The sequence below is a fragment of the Carettochelys insculpta genome, chromosome 1 (assembly GCF_033958435.1).
Source record: "Carettochelys insculpta isolate YL-2023 chromosome 1, ASM3395843v1, whole genome shotgun sequence".
Taxonomy (NCBI): Eukaryota; Metazoa; Chordata; order Testudines; family Carettochelyidae; genus Carettochelys; species Carettochelys insculpta.
Genome location: NC_134137.1, coordinates 171,365,565 through 171,383,156, shown reverse-complemented (window position 1 = coordinate 171,383,156; position 17,592 = coordinate 171,365,565). Strand labels below are relative to the sequence as shown.

Genomic DNA, 17,592 nt, shown 5'->3' with positions numbered 1-17,592 from the left:
TTGGTGGCAAGACAAACCCAAAATCCCATGGCAAAGCACCCTGCTTTTATAATCCTTTCCTCCCTTGAGGCTTGTTGTGTCAGTCTGTGACTGGTGTGTTATCTTTTGATACCAGTCGTTCCCAAAACATCTGTGAAAGGGTCATCCCGTAATCAATAAACATCTCCAAAGGGCTTACACTGTAATCAGTTGTCCTTAGGGGTGCCTACGCCATGCTTTAGAGTAGTTAGTCTGGCAGTCCAATCCCTTCTTGACCAGGGTATGCACTGATGGTCCTTTTCTGACGCAGTGAAGTCTGTCTTCACCCATGCTTTGCCCCTCCTTCCTTGGCCATCTGGCTCTCGGTATAACCTTCGCACCTTTATCTCAACACAGACATACCACTCCCACATGTAAACAATTCTTACAAGGATTCTCAGAGAAAAGCAGAGCAGAAGTCATTGTAAATCAAACAATGAAGGCTTCAGCCTCAACATCACCCTGTAATCTTATTAACATAGCCATAATACCAAAATTGTCTCTTTGCTTACTAGATTCACTAAACTCTAAAATAGAGGCATATATTCAATTAAAGAACTTAATCAGTAAAATCAATGAAATATTACATGTGTTAATATTCTACATGGTTAAGCCTCAAGGGCAAAGTTTAAAGAGAATAAACTGGGGATAAAACTTTCAACTCCAACACTTGTATGTGCTATCCCTTTCTGCTACCATGTGTCTGATAGTTCCGTCCCAAGAGTTTGCAGTTTAAACAATCTGAGTAATGACATAGGCACTATAGGGCCATGTGTTCTCTTGTGACTGTTGCAAAACACAAAATTATTTAACTGCATGAGGAAACGCAACTATTTTCAGAAGCTGTTTCATTTCATAGCATTTTTTCTCTTCCCTCCAGTTGTTGACAACAGTAGTAACTGGGCAGTCTGTGGAAAAAGCTCAGGGGTAATATCTATGCCTGTAACAGCTCAAGCAATTCACAAAGTGCACATGGAAGTGATGCCACTTTTTGCTGGATACCTCCCTTTTCCTGATGTCCGACTATTTAAATACCTCCCTCATCATTCTGCTCACTCCATGCAACTTGATGCTGGTAAGGCTGTCTTGGCTATGTGGCCACAGAGAGAACCTGGTTTATAGAAATGGCAGTTTTGTTTATTGGCTCTCTTGTATTTACTGGAAAAACAAAGCTCAAAGTAATGAAATCCATTCTTAATGTATCCATTTTGGATGCATTGTTTTTGTTCCTTTTAAGAGATGGCTGTTGTGATTTTAAAAATGGGGCACTGCTTTAATGAGCAATAAATAATCTTTCACTTTTAAAGTTTGATATTCTGTGCCTATGGCATTAGTACATAACAAAGAACAGTAACTAGCAAGACTATTTTAATTTAACTTTTTAAGATTGGTCAATATTTTAGAAGTTAACAATCATGGAATTAACTTCTAATGATAATGCAATGTAACCCATCCAGAGATGGTAAGTAAAGATCCCATGGGAGGCAAGTTCAAGGGGAAAAGTGGTTCAAGAGAGTCGCCAGTTTATCAAAGATGCATAATTGAAGGTACAAGAACAAATTATTCCCTTGTGTTGGAAAGACAAGTGTGGCAGGAGACCACACTTGCATAACCAGGAGATATATTTTTGAATTTCAGAGCATTGTATCTTACAAAAAGTGGAAACTAGGTCAAATTACAAAGGATGATGATAAACAATACAAGAATATGTGGATAAAATTAGAAAGGCCAAGGCACAAAGTGAGATTAACCTAGCTAGAGAGAGAAACGCTAACAGAAAACATTGCACAAATACATGAGAAGCTAAAGAAAGTTGAACAGGGTACGATGGTTACTCAGTTGGAGGTATGGGGAAAAATAACAGAAGATGTGGATGTGGCAAAAGTGCTAAATAACTTCTTGGCTTCAGTTTTCACCAAAAAGGTTAGCAGTGATTGGCTGTCCCTAGCTTCTGTTTGCCAGAAGCTCAGAATAGACAATAGAGGATGGATCACTTGATTATCTGTACTGTTCCCTTTGAGGCACCTATCATTGGCCCCAGTTGGAAGAAACTGAGCTAGATGTGCCTTTGGTCTGATCTTATGTCCCTTCTTATGTCTAATACAGTGATTGCCAGTGAAATGATCAGAGGCTAAACTAGGTAAAGAATCGGTTAAGAATAACTTAGACAAGTTAGCTGTCGTCAAGTCACCGCAGATCAATGAAATACATCCTAGAATACTCAAGGAAAGAAGTCTGAGCCCTTATCTTTGGAAAGGTCATGGAAGATAGGAGAGATTCCAGAGTACTGGGAAGGGGCAAGTGTAGTGCCCATCTAGTATAATGGAGATACAGGCAACCCAGGAATTCCAGAGCAGTCACTGAAGTTCAGCCCCTAAAAGGATAATGGAGCAAATAATAAAGCAATACATTTGGAGACCCCTAGAGGATACTGTAATACTCAACAGCTTGGATTTGTCAAAAATGTCAAATCAACCTAATAGCTTTTTTGACAGGGTAGTGAGCCTTGTGGCAAGGGGGGAAGAAGTAGACATAGTATACTTTGACTTTTGTATACTGTCTTGCATGTCCTTAAAGAAATAGAACCAAGATGGAGCTACTCTAGGTGGGTGCATAGTTGGTTGAAAAATGGTTCCCAGAAAGTAGTTATAGTCAGACTGTAAAGTCAAGTTGGGTCCCATAAGGATTGGTTCTGGTTCTGTTCAATTTCTGTCAGTGATTTTGATGATAGCATAGAGGATAGGATTAAATTCAAAATGATCTGGACAAACTGGAGAAATGGTCTGAAGTAGGGCTGTCATTCAGTTAAAATGAATCACAATAATACTGTTAAACAATAGTAGAATACCATTCATTTAAATATTTTTGGATGTTTCTATGTTTCTGAATATATCGATTGCAGTTACAACACAGAATACAAAGTGCACAGTGCTCATTTTCTACCTTCATTATAAACATTTGCACAGTAGAAAGTTTTTTCAGTTCTTGCAATAAAAGTACTGTAATACAGTTTCTTTATTGTGAAAGTTCAATTTAAAAATGTAGAATTATGTTCCAAAACCTGCATTCAAAAATTAAACAAGCTTACAGCTTACATTGCAGAACACAGTACTGTCTCCTTGTTCACAATGTCACCTGAAATGGAGAACAGGCATTCACGTGGCACTGCTGTAGCTCACGTTGCAGGATATTTGTGTCATTTGCATTAATATATCCCTTCATACATCAATCGGCGTTTCACAGGACATGCATCTATGCAATGTGGGTAAAATAGAGCAGGATACCTACAGTTCTCCTTCAAGGAGTTGAGTCTCTGATTAAATCAAATAACTTTTTTTTTTTTTTAAACAAGCATTATCAGCATGGAAGCATGTCCTCAGGAATGGTAGCCAAAGCCTGAACGGGGCATACAAATGTTTTGAACATCTGGCACATAAATGTCTTGCAATGCCATCTGCAAAAGTGCCATGACAATACCTGTTCTCACTTCCAGTTTATATTGTAAATAAGAAGCCAGCAATATCATTGCTCATAAATGTAAATATATTTGTTTGTCTTTGAGACTGACCGAACAAGAAGCTTCACATTTTGTTTTAGAGTGGAGTTATGTAACCAAAAAAAAGTACACTTGTAAATTGCACTTTCCTGATAGCACTGTAACAGTGTTTCTCAACCAGGAGTATATGCACCCTTGGTGGTACACCAAGGTCTCCCAGGGGTAGGTCAACTCATCAAGGCATTTGCCTAGTTTTACTAGATCAACTCATTTAGATATTTGCTTAGTTTTTACAATAAGCTACATAAAAACACTAGTGAAGTCAGTACAGTCTAAAAATGCATTGAGATAGCAACTGGTGTCATATGCCTTATATTTTAATGTAAGCACAATATTTCTATTCTAATTAATTTGCCAATAAGATGGTAGAAAGTCAGCAAGTTTTCAGTAGTAGTCTTCTGTGATATTTTTGCATGTTTTTTTAAGTTGTTTTTAAGTGAGGTGTAACTTGGTGGTATTCAAAATAAATCTGATTCCTTAAAGGGTACAGTAATCTGCAAAGATTGCATGGTGCTTGTTTCAAGATCTCAGATTACTTTAGGACCATGTTTTTCAACAGGTGGTATGTGTACCCTTAGGGGTACATGAGCAAATTCTGGGAGCACTTATAAATTTTTTTTAAAAGGGGTATTTTATTTTGAAAAACACTACACTACAATACCTGAAATACAATTTTATCATTTTACAGTACAAATCTTTATAAAAAATAAGTGATCATTGTGTACTTTGTATTTTGTATTGTAGGAGAACATTCAGAAATCTTTAATAAATTTCAGTTGGTATTCTGTTTGTGTGATTAAAACTGCAATTTTTTTAGTTACTTGTGTGAGCTAACTGCAATTAATCAGCAGCCCTAGTTTGAAGCAAACAGGATTAAATTCAGTAAGGAGAAATGTGATGTACTTCATATAGGAAGGAGCAATCAGGTGTACACATAAAGAGTGCTTAGAAGGGAGTTCTGCAAAAAGGGAGCCAGAGTTATAGTTGATCACAAGCTAAATATCATAAGCTAAACAATGTAACACTATTGCAAAAGGCAAACATTATTCTGGGATATATTAGCAGGTGTGTAAGCAAGACACAAGAAGTAATTCTTCCACTCTCTGTTCTGTGCTGATTAGGCCTCGTGGTATATTGTGTCCCCTCCTGGGACCACATTTCAGGAAGAATGTGGATAAATTAAAGATAGTCCAGAGAAGAACAGCAAAAATGATTAAAGGTATAGAAAACATAAGTTATGAGGGGAGGTTTGGAAAAAAAAAAAAGGTTGTTTAGTCTGGAGAAGAAAAGACATAGGAGATGCAACAGTTGTCATCTACATAAAATGTTGTTTACAAGGAGGAAAAACATTCTCCTAAAGCCCAGACAAAGGGAGGTTTAGGTTGGACATTATGGAGAACTTCCTAACTATCAGGGAGGTTAAACACTGGAATATATTGCTTAGGAAGGTTGTGGGATCTCAGTAATTAGGGATTTTTAAAGAGCACATTAGACAATCTTGTCATAGCTGGTTTAGATGATAATTAGTCCTGCCATGCATGCAGGGGATTGGACTGGATGACCTCTTGAGGTCCTTTCCAGTCACATGATTATGTAATGGTCCTTGAATGTTGAAATCTGAGGGTGTTAGCTTGCAAACAGACAATGGGCACATGGAAAACACTTTCAACATGTCTTGTCTGAATTGGCCTTTCTTGTGAAAATTCTCCCAGTGGTAGGAGCATTAGATTACTGGCAATCCCTGGCATGTAGCCCAGTTCTGAGCAGGTGTAGAATTTTGTAATTAAAACATAAAAGCGTTCTGGAGCTTTCTGTCATCTAGCATGTCCATCATGTTTCACAGTAGTGAAGCTGCACCAGTGAGGGCAAAACTGGAAAACATATGTAGTCTGTACATCCAGAGATGCAGCAAATGATCATGATTGTTGCTAGCATGGTGAAGTCATTGTTTTGTCCTCATCAGTGCTGCAGTACAGTCAAATATTGTGTTTAATTAAAAGCTGTTTTATCAATGTATTTTGTAGAATGATTGTGTGTGGTTTTTCAACAGACAGTTGGATTGAAAATGATAACCTATCTGTGGACAAGAATATGGATGATCAGGCTGACAGCAGTAGCATAAAGAGTAGAAGCAGCTTACATTCGGCAGCCAGCGGGGAACATAAAGGTCTGCCAATGCCACGTCTACAATCCTTTTCACCAGGTCAGGTCTTCAACTCCAGCATGAGCATGCAAATCCTTGTCATCCCCAGCAAGGATGACCATGTTTTGGAAGTCAATATCACATGATAGTGCTATATAAATAAACAAGGAAGACACAAACCATTAGAGACTTGATATAAATGCACTTTAATAGCTCATAACCTATTCTTCATTGTAACATTGATTTAAATCAGACCTGTGGCAACTCAGTGCTGACTGGCCATGGAAGCATCAGACATTTTTATCAATTTAAATGTACAGTGGAGCTTGTGTCAACTAGTTTATATTGTTACTTTAGTATGTTTTGTGTAAAATGATTTTTTTCCCCCTTCAATCACATCCTGCTGGTAAAGTCAAGATGCTTGCTGCACTTGGTCTGTTATTCATGTTGGTCTCCAGATCTGCTGTTTTTTTTTTTTCTTTTTAAAATCAGATTTCTGTTCAGACAATTGTTTCAGGTTGCTATATAGTAAGCCTTTCATTGTGGCTGTTAACGACGCAAATGTGTGCCTTTCTAGTCACACGACTGTCTGGTTTCCTGGACCAGGGTAGTTTTCTACATATTTGTAAAGACCAGGGTGAGTGATTCTGAATCCCATGGCATATAGAAGAGTTTAAAATTATATATATATATTTTTTTTCCTGAAGACTTGTATAACCTCCTCTGTGCCTTGGGACATGTGAATTATTTACCTGTATAAGCCCTTTAGAATCATACCAAGATATGAATTTAAGGCAGACCCTTTAAAAGGCATGGTCTTTGATAGGAATATGGCATATAAGTGGTTAAGTTAAGGAATAAAAGTTCACGGGACCATTGTCTTTTCCTCAGAGATATTTAAATAATGAGCAAGTAGCAACAGATCAGATAGGTAACCTTTTTATTAAATACTAGTTTATTTTTTTTAACCAAAGTCTGTTTCCTTTTGCCTCCCTGACCCTAATTAGTGTTTATTGTAATGGACTCCAGAGCCATATATATATTTTTGCACCTTAATCCTAGTTTTCCAAAAGTAAATACTGTTTAAAATAAAGATTACTTGACTCTTTCCTTTCTCATTATGGGGAAAGATTAAGGTCCTAGAATTAAACCTCTTCTGGTCCAGCAAACTGTAGTCATACCATACCAACTGATTATTTTTCAGTTGTAAATTTTATTGTATATATGGTTGATTATTTAAAAAAAAAAAGGTCCAAACTAACTGAGATGTCTGTGTATAAGTTGCACCAAAAATCAAGGAGAAAAAAAAAGTGTTTTTATTGGTGTGAAAGTCACAGCTTGTAAATAAGTGTAGTGTTTTAAACCTTTTCCAGTTCTCAAAATCTCTGTATTTTTGTACATATGTATTTCACTAATATTCACTGGTAATGTCTTGGGGAGGAAGAAAAAAATCAGAGTGAACTTACACATGATTCCAGCGGGTATATGGCCTCTTAGTGAAAAACTTGTACAATGCAAGCCTAAAAGGAATATCAAGAATCCTCTCCAATTGTTTCCATGGCAGTTTCCATTGTGGAGAGGGGGAATGGGATGGGAAGAGAAGGGTGTTGTTTTTATAAAGGAAAAGGTAAGTACTTAAAGGTTTTTCACAAATTTACCAAAATATTTGATCTACGGCGCATGCAATTTAAAATCAATACTCTTATTCAATTTGCTCCCTGAACTAGAACCTTAAAGTAGTAGTTCCTCTGCTGATTTTTGCTTTCTTTTGCATTATGAATTTCTTTTGTAGTTTTCTGAATAACTATATCTATTTCTGTATTGAGGAATCAAAAACACGTGGAAGCAGGACCAACAAAAACAACCGAATGAACAGCCAGTTCTGATTTTTACTTCACTGGGTAGGGAAAAAGGGGTCGGGGGGGGCAAGAGGGAGAGGAGGAAGTAGGTTATATAGTCTGTATACACTGGGCTTTCCCCTGCACTACCAATTCTGTCTAGGTTGCGATTGCCATCCTACGCTAACCTCTACTTAAGCAAGAGTGACTGTTCAAATTCAAAAAATGCATTCAGATAATGTAAACTATTTGCCATCTAATTGAGTTCCCTGATAAATAAGCACTTTAAAAATTGTTTAACTGGTTTGCATGTTTTCTGCCCTGGTTTTAAAACAGGAAAAAGTTTCAGTATAATAAGACACTTCATCAATTAACTTTCATCATAGAAACTACCATAAAGGCTTAGTCTAATTATATTACTTAAGAGGCAAGATGGACGGATGGATGAAGTAGGTTGGATTTCTATTTAGGAAAATTTGCAGATGTAAAATAATTGTGCAGCAAAGTTAAAATGTGTGTAACTACAGATAAAGAATTTAGCTATACATAGTTATCTGTGAAACATTGTAAATATCAAAAATGTAAAAAAAGAGGTATAATTTTTGTGAATGTCACAGTTTTGTGTGTGACTGGAAAGATTATAACTCTCATTATTTCCTCCTGCTAGTATGGAAATTGTTGCCCTTAATGTGAGATTGTGACTTTCTACCAGCAGTTGTATAAGGTCCCATTTTCCAGGCACTCTTCACAGGAGAATTATCCCATATTAAAAATTTGTCAGTAAAAATGAGCATATGAAAGAGAAATCGTGAGGAAAGGATCTCCTGATAAACTATTCATTTTTTTTCTTTTGTTTTAAAACTCAGGTTATGTGAAAGTAAGTGAAGAAATAAAACCATCCTCTTTGAAAAGGGAATGGGAAAAGAAATGGGAAAATAAGTTAACATCTTGTATTAATCCAAATATTTTACATAGACCAGGGTTGCTAAAATACAATTAGATGTGCTAGTACAAAGCCTTATCTTTACTTCATTATCTTTCTCTGAAGGAATGCCCTTTCTTTGCAGAATTTATACTTAGTTTAGTCCAGGTAAAACCCAAAACATTATTTTAATATAGATGGCTGCTGGAATTCTTTGACTGGAAAAGGTGACAAGTTAGTGACTTTGATACGGTGGGTATTATGAGTGATTCCATTTTCTTGGTTTACTATTAAAATCATTTTTCACGTTGTACTGTAATATATATTGTTAGATTAAACACAAATTGTATTAAGATGGTTTAATGAAAATGTAAGCATTATTCTAAAAAATATACATGTTTTAAAAAGAAATCCAGATTCTCTGTTGTTTCACACTCTTGCAATTAAAATAGCAAAGGATTATAAATTAGTTTTATTACTCTTCGTTTAAAATATAAGCTTTCCTTCCTCTGATTTGGGTTGAGGTAGGTATCTTTTTCCTTAAAGCAAGTTGTAGTTAAACAGGAGGCATTTGAAACAATACTGTTACGAAGAATAGGTTTTTCCATACACGTGCCTCCAACCTGTTACTACGTTTGCACAGAAGCAACCCAAGTCTGGAACTTGGGCTGCTGCTCCTGACTGTTTCAGGTAACTTCACTGCTACTATCAAAATGCATCTTATGGTGCTCGATTGGAGCCACTTTTACTGTAATGTGGAGTGACTGGAGAACAGGAACGATGCTTTCTGCTCACCAGGACCTTCATCACCTGAATAAGGGGAGAAGGCTCTGTAAGATTTAACCAGTCCCCTCAACCAGCCAGTGGCTAGGTGACCTGTCTTTTGTGGAAGGGGCAGATGAGGTACAGACTGAAGGCAGAGCACAGGAAAGAATAAGCAATCCCCATACTGTTTTAATTTATTCCTGCTTTAGAAATACTTGTAGATCTTAGCTGGTGTGTGTTTTGCCTGAGTACTTAGTCTGTTAACAGAAAGGGGTCTCGCCTTGGGTATGAGGATGGTCTCCGCTATAATTTTGAACATACTTTTACTTCAAATCACTTTAAAGAAGAGGGCTCACTGCAGTCTCTTGCCATTAGTGCCCCAGCATTCTGGAAATCTCCTTACTCTTTCAGCCCAGCTGAGAGATCTAGTGTGTTGGCTAGAGCATGGTTCACTTACACTGGTGTTCTCTATCAAGGAGCAGAGGGCAGATGGGCTTTAGAGAACAAGGTCATTTCAGTATTGAGGCTATTCAACTCAGGGATAACTACCCTGCATTTCCTTCCTTAGTGGTTTGACAAATTCTCTCTCTTGTTGTGTGATTTGAACCCTTGTGGCACTGCCTTATTTGTGTCCTGGATCATAACTAGACTAAGAACTGTCTTAAGTCAGGGTCAGCCACCAGAAGAGCAAGAAAAGCCATTTTTTTCTGAATTCAGTTTAAAAAAAACCTCAGTAATTCAAGAGCCACTGCTTATGAATAAGATTTTATTAGCAACCTGATCAAAACACATACAATACCCTATCCAACAATGCACTGCACATATTAAAGAGGGAGTTGTGCAGCGTTTGGAGATCACATATCCTTTGCTATTTACATGTGAGTTGCTCCTTGTTGGGCTTTCTAGACATTCACCGTTTATCAAAAAATGAGGATGGATTTTTTTTTTTAACTGAAATGTTTTTAGAGTGTCAAGAGCCACAAAAGAGTCCTTAGGAGTCTGCAACCTGCAGCTTTTTCTAAGTCAATTTTAAAATGTGTTAATACTTCAAGTCTAGATGTGACCTCAGGACATGCTCAGCAAGCTACTTCATGGGATGGGTGCAAAGTAGACATGCCCCTTGCCATAGATTGGATCTGTGCCCCAGGTGGAGCATAATTGCACATAAAAATCTACTTGATTATTAGCAGTGTTGAAAGGAATTAGGCTGCACTGGCACTGTTTGCTCTTAAAAACAATCAGTGGTGGGTACTCATAGCTGTCTCACCTCGTTGGTTGCAGTACAGCCAGGTCCCCACATTTGCTAAAGTAACATTCATGAATTCAGTAATTTGTGAGTGCCAGCAGCTGCCACCTCCCCCATTTGCAAATTTTCAGCATCGATGAGGGTTCTCAACACTGAACCCTTGTGAACGTTGCCAACCTTACGTAGTTTTTCTGACTATTGGACAAAACAATCCAGCAGTCATGTAACACTTTAAAGACTAGCAATGTATTAGGTGATGTGCTTCTGTGGGACAGACTCAGTTCTTCAGATCAAGCAGAAGTTGGTCTATCTAATGAAATCTCATCACCTAATAAATTACTGTTAGTCTTGAAAGTGCTACACGACTGCTGGTTTGTTTAGTGAGAATACAGACTGACACGGCTACCTCTGTTCCTATTCAGCTAGGGCAATTAAGTGGGTTAGCCTACTAATCTCCCAGAGCCTCCCTTTTCGCCCTTAAAAGAAACAACGTGCGTCCTCTCCTCTCCTCCCGGCGTGGGCCGAGAGAACACCAGCCGGCTCTGAGATTGCTTCAGCTTGTTGAGCAAGCTACCAGCTACGCCCCATCCCCGGCTGGTGCAGGGCCTCAGGCGGCTGCGCCGCTTCCTCTGCCGGCAGGGGACAGCTGTGCTCTGCGGAGCGAAGGGGGGCCTGGGCTCACCGGGCCGCGGGAAGGGAAGAGGTGCAGCGGGTCCATGAACGCTTTAACCCAAACGCGGCTCCGGCAGGGGCTCGGGTGGGAGCTGCAGCGCTGGTTTCTCAAGGGGGGGATGGGGCGAGCAGCCCCTGCTCTGGTTATGCCGAGCTATAACCTGGTCTCCACTCCACCCCCCTGCCAGCTCTCGTACGGGTGCAGAGCAGAGCACCCAGGTAGCGACACGGCTCACCGTCCCCAGCCTTTAACACAGAACCCCCGCGCACCACGCAGAGCACATGCGCGCTGCTGCGCCTGGGCGGCGCGCTGCTTTTACCCTCCCGCACGCCAGGGGGCGCTGCGGGGCCGGGCCTAAGCCGCATCCCCGAGTAACCCGGAAGTGAGGGAGGCCGCGGCGGCACACGTTGGCCACGTGGGGGGAGACGCGGCTCGGTGGGCGCCAGCGCGAGACCGGCCGCGGGGATGAAGTTCGCTTACAGGGTGAGGGGCGGCGCGCGCGGGATTGTCCACCCCCCGGCCCGGCCAGGGGTCCCGTCCCCCGAGGCGTCGTCTTCCGTGCCGCGGCCCGGGCCCTGCTCCCTCCTCGCATCCTGCCTTGAGCTCCCCTCCGGCTCCCTGACCGCTCCTCTCCCGGCCTGAGTCCCTGAGATCCCCCTTCACTGCCTCGCTGGCATCTCGTACACAGACACACCCCCCCCCCCCGACCTTTCCCCGGAGCTCCTGCGAACACCCCACTCCACGTGGTCCGGATCTCTCTGCGCTGCACCCGGCTGCGTGCGTGTTGCGCTGTGTCCCTGTCCTGGCCCCCGGGTCCCCATACACCCTTGCTCTGCACGCTTGGTGACTGAACCTGCCAGCATACTGGACTTGGGGAGTGAACTCCCCTCCCTGACGTGCCCAGCCTTTCCCGGGTTGCACCTTCCTGGGGCGTCCCTAGTAAGCGCTTCTCTCTCCCTTCTCTTAGTTCTCTAACTTGCTGGGCACCGTTTATCGGCGTGGAAATCTGAATTTCACCCCAGATGGTGACTGCATCATCAGCCCTGTTGGGAACAGGGTCACTGTCTTTGACCTGAAAAAGTAAGTGGCTTGCACCAGGCATTTCTTGCTTACCAGTGTTAGAGTCCAACTGGGCTGTGTATAAACCACACACTTGTATTTTTACTTCCTAAAAGGTAGGCACAGAACCGTAGCTGGAGATACAGGATAGCGAAGTGTTTTGGATGTGACCGTAGGAGTGGATAAGCGATAAGTGGTAGGAAAACTGTTCTCCTCTAAAGAGCAGGTTACTGGTCTGGGATGTGACAATCCTGGTTTCAGTTCTTGGCTCAGTCACTGACCTGCGTCTTTGGGCAAGTCACCATAGCAACATGAGCTTCTGTAAAACTAGAAGTTTTCTTTTTTTGTTTGGGTGGTGTAAAATCTATTAAATACAGGGATACACAGATGAAGTCTGTGTAAAAGACTCTATAGAGCTTGGTTTCCCAAACTGGGGGACATATCCCCTGGGGCGCGTGAAGAAATTCCGGGGGGGGGGAGGGGCACAAGGCAGCCCAGCGCCTTCCCCCCCACCCCCCAATCATTCCCACCACCTGAAGAAAAAGCCGGCCTTTGCATCCGGCTCTCAGCCCCTGCCATTTTACATGGGTGGCCTGGCGCAGCCGCTATAAAAAGCAGGCAGCTGGCAAAGACCGATGCGGAGCTGCCTCTTGCAAAAATGAGCGTGTGTGTGTGTTGTGGGGGGGATGATGATGAGGAGGATGGGATTAGATTGGAGGCTGGGGGTGCCTGGCTCAGGTGAGGGGGAGATGGGGATGGGGTAAGAGCAGGGGGCTGGTGGTGCCAGGCTTCACGGGATGGGAGGGGCTTAGGTAGCAGTACAGGGCTTGGGTGGCTCAGACTGGCAGGTGGGTGGCTGGCCCCAGCAACATCGGGCTCGGGATGGCAGGTGGGCGGCTGGCCCTGGCAATGTGGGGCATGGGTGGGTGGCTTGGGCAGCTGGCCCATGGCTGGAGCAGGACGTTGGTGGGGGCTGCTGGTCCCAGCAACGCGGTTCTCAGGGAGCTGGGATGGGTGGCTGGCCTGGGGGTGGGTGGCCGGCCGGCCCCAGTGGCGTGGGGTTCAAGTGGGTGGCTCTTGCAGCACAGGTCTCAGGCGGGCAGGCGGCTGTCATGGTCAGCTGTGGCTGCTGGCATGGGGCTCAGACAGCTGGCCAGCTGGGGCTGTACCAGGCGCCCACAAGAGGCCAAAAAACCTATTTCTTACTTTTAATTTTAAATAACATTTTATATCAAGTTTTTGTGTTTATTTTAAATTACAAATTGAATTTTTTGTTAAACTGGGGGTTTGATGATGGTGAAGAAGTGTGGGGCATGAGGGTTCCTCAAAAATTGAAAGGGGGGCATGATGCTGAAAAGTTTGGGAACCATTGCCATAGAGGATTGTAAGAGAACATGAATAAAACAGAATTTGTGTGGTGAGTTGACTAACTGACAAGACAGAAGATTTTGCTTACTATACAGGCATCGCAGGCTTCTAAAATAAAAGGGCGTGTAGGATGCTTCTCAAATGAAAAGAATCTTGGTGAGAGGCAGAGGAACAATCTTCCTGATACAGAAGTGCTTGGAATAGAAAATGACTAACACTCTCTAAAGCTACCAGTCTCTCTAAGTGGGGGGTTTTATTTATTTATCTTTAAGTGAAGCCTATATAATAGAGTGCCTGGAGACGTCAGAGAATGCACATTTAATGTGTAGAGCCACGGGTACAGAATTTGTTTCTGCATCTGATCCACAATTGTGGTCTGTGATTGTGGATTTGCAGGGCTCTATTCATATGCATGGATCTATGAGAAGAGTAGCCATACAAATGTAAGCATATTAAAACAATGAATAAAGACAGTAAGTAGTATCGGTATATGTTTGATTTGGTTTGATACTTCCATGCATTTCTGTTTGTGTGTGGTGGAAAGGGAGGAGTGTTTTTTGTGCTGTTCTGAAGTAGAGATGTTAATGGTTAACATGTAGGGGCTGGAGCAGCGCCCACATGTTTGGTGGGCAAGGGGCTGCCTCAGCTCCAAAGGTCCTGCTGTGCGTGGGGCTGCTCCAGCCTGGCCAGAGCAGCCCTGGTCTATTGGTGCCTCAGTAGCACTGTGGATAGGGGATGTTTCAGGCCAGCTGGAGCAGCCCCGGTCCTCAGGGGCCACTCGCCAATACCTCCCCCACTTCTCCTGTGTAATACTGTTAACCAGTTAAACTTAATTAAATGGGATTTTACATCCCTATTGTGAAGTCAGAGTCTTGCCCTCCCTGATCTCTGCTTTTAACCTTCCAGTCTCTAATGGTCTAGATTGTCACCATAATGCTGCTTCTGAGCACTAGGCAGAATTCCATTCAGTATCACTTATTAGTCATTTAGAGGAGTTACTGTTGAGCGGTGTGAAGTATTCTCAGGGTTTATTCACCCTGTTTTCATGCTACTCCCAGCCTCTGCTGACCCTGTACTAGAAATTAAGCCCTAGTTCTCTGCAAATGAAAAGCATTATTAATTTACAAAGTCATGAGAACCCTGTTACACCATTGTGATTAATGATGTTTTATTGATTTTCTTTTCCTCTAGCAATAAATCGGAGACGTTACCATTAGCAACACGGCACAATGTGACATGTGTAGGGCTCTCTCCGGATGGAACTCTTGCCATATTAGTTGATGAAGGTATTTGGTGGGATTTTTTTTGTTTTTTTTTTTTACTGGTGTTCCTAAAGGCATGTCAGAACTCCAGTTTGCTGAAGACAGTCCATTCTATTAAACAAAATAATTGTCTATAACTAGCTGCGCGTGACTAAAACTGAAGTCTGATAACATACATCTTTTCCTCAGAATTTTCAAAGCTGTTGAATGAGAATGTGGCTTTAATTTTGCTGAGATTTTCTGTGCTAATATTTTAGAATTGTTACAATGAAAAGCCCACTCCTACCCCCCAAAAATGATGGCTGGCTTCAAAAATATTCAATCTACATATCTGTGGTTTCTTTAGAGTGTCAAACTGTGATTCCTTTCCTTCCTTCCTTACAGAGGGAGCTGCCTTGCTTGTCAGTTTGATCAGTAAATCTGTAATACATCAGTTCCATTTTCAGAAGCCAGTGCACTGTGTCAGCTTTTCCCCAGATGCCAGGTAAATAGGAACTTCAAAATACTATAACTTTAAAGTTTAGGTATTGAAAGATCTAATTGATTATAACAGTTGGGGGTTAGTCCGTTAATAAAAATTGTTAATCTATGGTGCTGGAGGAGTCTGGGGGAGTAATCAATGAATATTTGAACAGGGCCAGTTTCTGTACACTGGAATGTGGGATATGGGGCAGAGTACAAGGCAGAGAGGTAGTTAAGTTTCCCACCCTTATTTTTTTCTCCAGGATTCTCATTCCTGGCAGGGATCAATTTTAAAAACTTTACTCTGACTTTATAGTGTCTTTCCCATGGGAAAACTCAAGTTCATGGGTGCACAGGTGCTGATGAGATACACATGTTGATGCAGCAGAAGTAAGTTAAGGTTTTGTAGGATTGCAGTAGTGGGATCATTGTAGGATCTCAAGTGTGATGGAGGACTTATGTAGAAAAGAGGGTCTGTCCAGGAAAGGGGTCAAAACATGAAGGTTTGCTGAAAAGGATATCTTAACTATTGATATTTATTTACTTTTAAGAGTGTTTTCCTGGATTGAATTTAATGAAAAAATTTCTTTCTGGGAGTAACAAGCTATACAAATTTGGTGGAGTTAGAAAATAAGAACGGCCATACTGGGTCAGACCAAAGGTCCGTCCGGCCAAGTATCCTGTCTGCCGACAGTGGCCAGTACCAGGTGACCCACAGGGAGTGGACTGAGGAGGTAACGATTGAGTGATCTCTCCCCTGTCATCCATTTCCAGCTGCTGACAAACAGAGGCTGGGACGCCATTCCTTATCCATCCTGGCTAATAGCTATTAATGGACCTAACCTCTATGAATGTATCTAACTCTTTTTAAACCCTGTTGTAATCCTAGCCTTCCTGGCCCTCTCTGGCAAGGAGTTCCACAGTTTGACTGTTTATGCAGATAGTGTATTTTACATGACAGGGCTTTGTTTTTACTCTGCCAGCTCAGGGTTAAGGTTAGGATTTCATACCTTTGTAATGTTATTTTGTTGTTATGTTACTCCTGTTTCTAGCATTGAAGGACTGGTTGCTCCTGCAATTCTGTGAATAATTTTGCTCTCTGTTTTCTGTGTGATAGGAAATTTGTGATCACAAAGGACAATGTTGCTCTTATGTACCATGCTCCAGGGAAGAAGCGAGAATTTAATGCCTTCGTTCTGGACAAAACTTACTATGGTCCGTATGATGAAACAACATGCATTGACTGGACTGATGATTCCAAGTAAGTAGTTACAGTAGTCAATGGGACTTGTTTTCCTTACACCCTTAGATGGTATTGAGAGTCCCAATTTATTGTTAATCTGAAGTTCATCAGGAGAACCAGTATGCGGAACCCTGAGATTTTGCTTCAGTAAAAATTCCATGTGTTTGTGTCTGCTGTAGTTCGGTCTCCAAATTCTCGAGTCTTTTCTTGATTTTGAAAGCTCATTTCTGATTTCTCAGTTGCTTAGTGTATTTTCTTAAATTTATGCATAATTAATGTTTTCTTTAAAGCTGCCTGGGTATGTATCTATAGAATATAGGCACATCTGGGTACAAACATCCTTTAATATGTGTGGAGGGACCACTCTTATCCAATGAAAGTAGTCGATTCTCTGCCTGTTGAGTCCTTGGCATCCCTGCCAGGGCTACACATTGTAGTATGGACGTACGTTGAATCTGAATCACGTGATATATGTCTGTACCTCCATTAAAATGGCATCCACACAGTGGAAAAAGCTTGTCAACCCATGTGCTGATCTCACTTGTCCTTTATTTTCCCTTGTAGGTGTTTGGCAGTCGGTAGCAAAGACATGTCAACGTGGGTGTTTGGAGCTGAGCGATGGGCTAATCTGATTTATTACTCTCTCGGAGGGCATAAAGATGCAATTGTAGCCTGCTTTTTTGAAGCGAACAGTCTAGATGTATGTAAACAAGCAAACTTCTTATTTGAATGGTCATATTAAAATGAGCTCCATATTTTTCCATCTGTAGATAACCATACTGAATTTCCTTTGTGCTCATATTCCAATGAAGTATTCACAGAAATTACTGATGGAAAATATTTTTTAAGCCATTTAAGGTCATGTAATTTGCCAAGTTTTCTTTAAACTTTGCAGAAACATTTTTCTGTGTTTTAGGAGTAAATCTTGTAATTTTCAAGTTAAGTGAATTTTTTTAAACCAAACTTTTAGGAGGCACTAAAATAATGTTTTATAATGGAAAATAGTTTCACAACCTTACTTAACTTGTTAATTATCG

General features: G+C 41.3%; 2 protein-coding genes across 3 annotated transcripts in view; both read left to right on the top strand.

The window, feature by feature from the left end:
• Positions 1-6,100, top strand: part of TRAPPC10 (trafficking protein particle complex subunit 10) — an 88,464-nt gene extending 82,364 nt beyond the window's left edge. For both annotated transcript variants that reach the window (XM_074995342.1, XM_074995333.1), the window contains 2 exons: positions 899-1,093; positions 5,625-6,100. In XM_074995342.1, coding sequence (XP_074851443.1) covers positions 899-1,093; positions 5,625-5,863 — 434 coding nt within the window. In that variant the 3' untranslated portion in view covers positions 5,864-6,100. The remainder of the gene's footprint in view (positions 1-898; positions 1,094-5,624) is intronic.
• A 5,462-nt stretch (positions 6,101-11,562) lies between these two features.
• PWP2 (PWP2 small subunit processome component) overlaps positions 11,563-17,592 on the top strand; it is a 29,125-nt gene continuing 23,095 nt past the window's right edge. The window contains exons 1-6 of the mRNA XM_074983405.1: positions 11,563-11,644; positions 12,129-12,241; positions 14,780-14,874; positions 15,235-15,334; positions 16,430-16,573; positions 17,120-17,255. Coding sequence (XP_074839506.1) covers positions 11,627-11,644; positions 12,129-12,241; positions 14,780-14,874; positions 15,235-15,334; positions 16,430-16,573; positions 17,120-17,255 — 606 coding nt within the window. The 5' untranslated portion in view covers positions 11,563-11,626. The remainder of the gene's footprint in view (positions 11,645-12,128; positions 12,242-14,779; positions 14,875-15,234; positions 15,335-16,429; positions 16,574-17,119; positions 17,256-17,592) is intronic.